The sequence below is a fragment of the Teleopsis dalmanni genome, unplaced genomic scaffold (genome assembly GCF_002237135.1).
Source record: "Teleopsis dalmanni isolate 2A unplaced genomic scaffold, ASM223713v2 unscaffolded_contig_3844, whole genome shotgun sequence".
In the NCBI taxonomy this organism is placed as follows: Eukaryota; Metazoa; Arthropoda; class Insecta; order Diptera; family Diopsidae; genus Teleopsis; species Teleopsis dalmanni.
This window is the reverse complement of record NW_024035226.1, coordinates 1-4,191: the sequence shown is the minus strand read 5'-3', so window position 1 is coordinate 4,191 and position 4,191 is coordinate 1. Positions and strand designations below refer to the sequence as shown.

The window sequence follows — 4,191 nt, the reverse complement described above, 5'->3', positions numbered from 1 at the left end:
GACAAATAGATATGAAGTCCTTTCTCAAACTTACAGTTAAGACAATGTAAATTAAGGTGCGAACTTTTTATTGACAGATCAATAAACCAACCATAAGATTAATTAATATCATTTTAGAGATATTAGTCTCTCAAAACTATCTATCAATCAGATTACTAAATTTAAAAGGTTTCAATTTTCATAAAGATATCTGCACTTAGTACTGTGTTTATTAATTACACCCATTATATAAGAATTTAAAATTTAACTAACAGGCTAGTAGCGTTTTAGATACTAACACTCCTAATGGAACATTTGAGTAACATATGTGAATGAAAGTGTTTAGTATCATACTTTGTTTGAACAGTGGTAAGGTCCGCAACGCGCATACACTTAAGACGGATGGTCAGGCTCATCACTTCTATTAATAGAATATTAAAACTTAATAGTTCTATTCTATTAATAGTTAATAGAACTTTAAAATCGGTCTAAAACATATTGTAAAGTAAATAAAATTTATTTATGCTTATTCCATAACATTTATTATTATTGGACTCTATTAGGGAAATTTTTCAATGCACTATAAACATTATTTATTTATTAAACACACCTATTACTTATCTGTTACTATGAACCATATCACTTACAGAAGTTGTAGAATTTTAATTAAAATCTAAATTGGTAATAACAACACATAGCTAATCTGTGTCAGATTGGCATCAAAAAATCGGTGCATATTATTAACATTATTATTTATATAAATTCTTCAATAATTAATCTTCTGTAACTTAAAACACTACTTTATGGGTGTGTCACGTATAGCAAAGCGGCCGACTCTACTATCCAGAAGCTACAAGTTGCTCAAAGTCAGGCTCTCCGAAGACTTTTCAAAGTGTCATGGTACATCCGCACGAATGACATGCTAGAATAGATTCGGTCAAAAAATACATAAGGGACAGAGCCCTAAAGCTATATGTAAAAATCAACAGGCTGATCTTAGATCAGTCATTGAACAATCACACAATTATTAATAATTATTAATAATACACAAATTAGTCAATGAGAGGGTGGGACTCTGCAGAAACCCTCCAGTAATCAAAGAGTAAAAGTGCTCAGATGTACTAACTCGGAAAAGGCTCAGCATAATAATATATTTCTCAGTTCCGGTTATTGCTCCAGTAAAAATATTAATTTTTTGTCCATTCAACCCCAGCTTTCAAGCTTTGAACTTGATAACGACACCAAAATAAGTGAAAAAACGGGAAAGTGCCAAGCAAGCGCAACAAACAAAGCAAAAAAGTGCCAAGTAAAAGCACCAAAAATACAAAAAGTTTTTAAGTAAAAACACATAAAAGCGAAAAGTGCTAATTAAAAGCACCAAAAATGAAAATAATAAATAAACTCGAATATCTGCAAGTACCGTCTGCATAAAAATCTTAATCTTAAAGTAAATTAAAAAGAAATGATTATGCAAATTTCATGTATGCAATTAAGCTAACTTCCATATATTTATTTTTCATTCTATAAAATCAAAGAAAAGTATATTTAATAGCAAAGTAATAATAATACACGAAAATAAAGTACAGTCATCAATCAAATTACTGAGGAAACAATGACGAAACTATATTGCTTTATCTAGATAGAAACATTTTATTTTTTTGGACACAGTGTGATGAACAAGAGAGGAACGCTCCGCTACGTAACTGACCTTTAAAAAAAACGAAATTTTAGCTATTTGGTTGGTTAGTTTTTTAATGTGTATTATATGTAGTGAACGTAACAATGTCTAGGCACCCATTTACCTAAATATGTTTTTTTTCCACAGCAAGGTCAACTCCCGCGATTATCAATGAATTAAAATTTTTATTATAGAAATTTGCGTAAATGGTAAATACATTTATTTCAAAGACATGCCAAACAAAATTTGGTGTTCTAAGGTGTTTAACACATATATGTATATAATATAAAGACACATTTTCAAAATAAAAAGTTTAATGACCCTGTGCGTCAAGTTTAACATACATTTGTGGTATTCAGTTTAAATGCGGAAGTTTTAATTTAAGATGAACTAAAAAGAATAAAATTTGTTCTGCCGACTGATGTGCATATAAGGCGCATGTTGAGTATTTATGGGAATATATAATAAAAAGATTTTTTGCACTAATTTTTTTTGATAAAGTCAAATTGGCGAATACAAATTTTAATAACAATAGAAAAAAATAAATATCTATTTTGATGCAACTTTATTCTTTAAAAAATATACACAAAGTATTTTATTATTATTAGATATGAAAATATTATTAAGTATCAAACTGTGGAATAATTTTTATTATAATAAAATATTTACAAAAAGTTATATAAAATAAAATTATGAACTGGTTTTTCAATTAAATTTAATTAAGTTAAAATATATGAGTACTGCAAATAAATCGTAATTAAAAAAGTTCATATAAAATATTAAAAATAAATTTATAAATTGGACTTAAGAAATCAGCACATTTAAAATTAGTCTATATAAATAGTTTTGAAAAAATTTACTTTGATTGTTTTTTGAAACTTTCTCTGGATACATTCTCTTTATTTTCCTGAAAATTATAAAGCAAATAGCATTATTTACATCAACTATTATAAAATATAACAAAGGAACTTACAGTCAACGAGATTGGTGTACTGTACCGTGGTGACTTCATTGGAGTTTTATTCTGCGGTGTATTAGATGGACGCAGCAATTTACTTGAATTTTGATTTGATATATTGCCGTCACTATAGTTAATACTAATAATACTTGTCTTCAAACTTTCAGAAGGTTCAATTGGCGTAGAGTTAAGTAGTAATTCGCAACTAGATATTTTTTGTGGAGATTCAATTGTATTTTCTTCTCCGCTACCCTAAAAAATAAAAGTTTTTGTATTAAATTTTATAAATTAATTTAATTTAATTTAATTTAAATAAGATTTTATTACCTCCTCATCAATTGTTGCTGTTGTGTCTAAATCAGACCATTCATTTTCTTGTCGGAAGCGTTTTACGATAATATTGTGCGGTGATGTTGCAGCTAAGACTCGTGGATAATTGAAATTACGTTTCGACGGTGTTGCACCGGTTGATTTGTAAACCTGTAATTCACTATCTTTGAATGTGTTCACATCTTGCGCACAATTTGTTATTTGTGCTTTATATAAATTTGCATAACCATTGACATGGTCTTGTAAACTTGTAGCAACTTCACTTGCTACTATAATATGTCTATTTAAATTATGCGAATTATTGTTTAAGCTTTCTGCTATGGCATCTGATGCTGCTTTCATGTCTTCTTTGCTTTTCTCCGATAATTGTTTAATCTCACTTTCATGTTCGTATAGAAGTTTAAGAGTTTGTGTGTTGTGCTCTACTTCATTTGATTCAAATGTTTTAATCAACTTCTCGTGTTGATCGAAATAATTTTCACTCTGAGCCTTTAATATTGAGCACTTAGAAATATATTTATCAACACATTTTAGAGAAGTTTCAGTTTGTTTGTCAAATAAGTTTTGTGACATTGCATTAGCTTCACAACATTTTTCTTTATTTTCCTCTATGCTATTTGCATGTACCTCTAATTCATTAATTGTTTTGTGACATTGTTGTTCTAATTTTGTACTTATTTCACTCATGTTACTAAAACATGTTTTACGCTGTACTGTTATGGATTGTAATTTTTGAATCATTTCATCGACTATCGCTTGTTGTTGTGCCGCTAAAGAAGTTTCATTTACAATTTCGGTATGTATTTTACCAATATTTAGCAGATTACTTGCAAGAATTTGTTTTATAATTTCAATTTGGTGTTTTAATTTAATAGCTTGCATTTTGACATTGTTTGAATTTAATTCTAAAAAGTCAACTATACTTTTTTGGGCCGATTTAATGTTTGCCAACTGTTCATCAGTATAGGTTTGCATATCGGACAGGTTGTTTACAAGTTGTGATTTTAATTCCACATCTTTGCTTCTCAACTCTCCTAACATATTTAAAACTGCTGACTTATGTTCACCACTCAATTCATTTATAGTATTTGTGTATTTCTCAGTTATAGTGTCTGTGGATTTCACAGATTTTTCGCATAATACATTTAGTGTATTAATCTTTTGATTTGCTTCCGAAAGTAAATTAATTCGTACGTTCGCAATATTATTGTCTGAAAATTATATAACTTTTTATTAACAATATTTA

General features: G+C 28.4%; 1 protein-coding gene across 1 annotated transcript; it reads right to left on the bottom strand.

The window, feature by feature from the left end:
• Positions 1-2,404: 2,404 nt before the first annotated feature.
• LOC119665184 (kinesin-like protein Klp61F) lies at positions 2,405-4,151 on the bottom strand. Its single transcript, XM_038074486.1, has 3 exons — positions 2,943-4,151; positions 2,631-2,867; positions 2,405-2,564 (listed from the first exon to the last, which is right to left on the bottom strand). The coding sequence occupies exons 1-3, from the start codon at positions 3,984-3,986 to the stop codon at positions 2,514-2,516; spliced, it is 1,332 nt and encodes a 443-aa protein (XP_037930414.1). The 5' UTR covers positions 3,987-4,151; the 3' UTR covers positions 2,405-2,513.
• Positions 4,152-4,191: the final 40 nt, after the last annotated feature.

What these genes read in the sequence shown, in the direction of transcription:
- LOC119665184 (XM_038074486.1), bottom strand. Translation starts at nt 3,986, where the DNA reads ATGTTAGGAGAGTTGAGAAGCAAAGATGTGGAATTAAAATCACAACTT. An exon ending in CAGCAACAATTGATGAGGAG is followed by an intron (nt 2,868 to 2,942) that starts GTAATAAAATCT and finishes TTTATTTTTTAG; the next exon opens with GGTAGCGGAGAAGAAAATAC. An exon ending in GTACACCAATCTCGTTGACT is followed by an intron (nt 2,565 to 2,630) that starts GTAAGTTCCTTT and finishes TATAATTTTCAG; the next exon opens with GAAAATAAAGAGAATGTATC.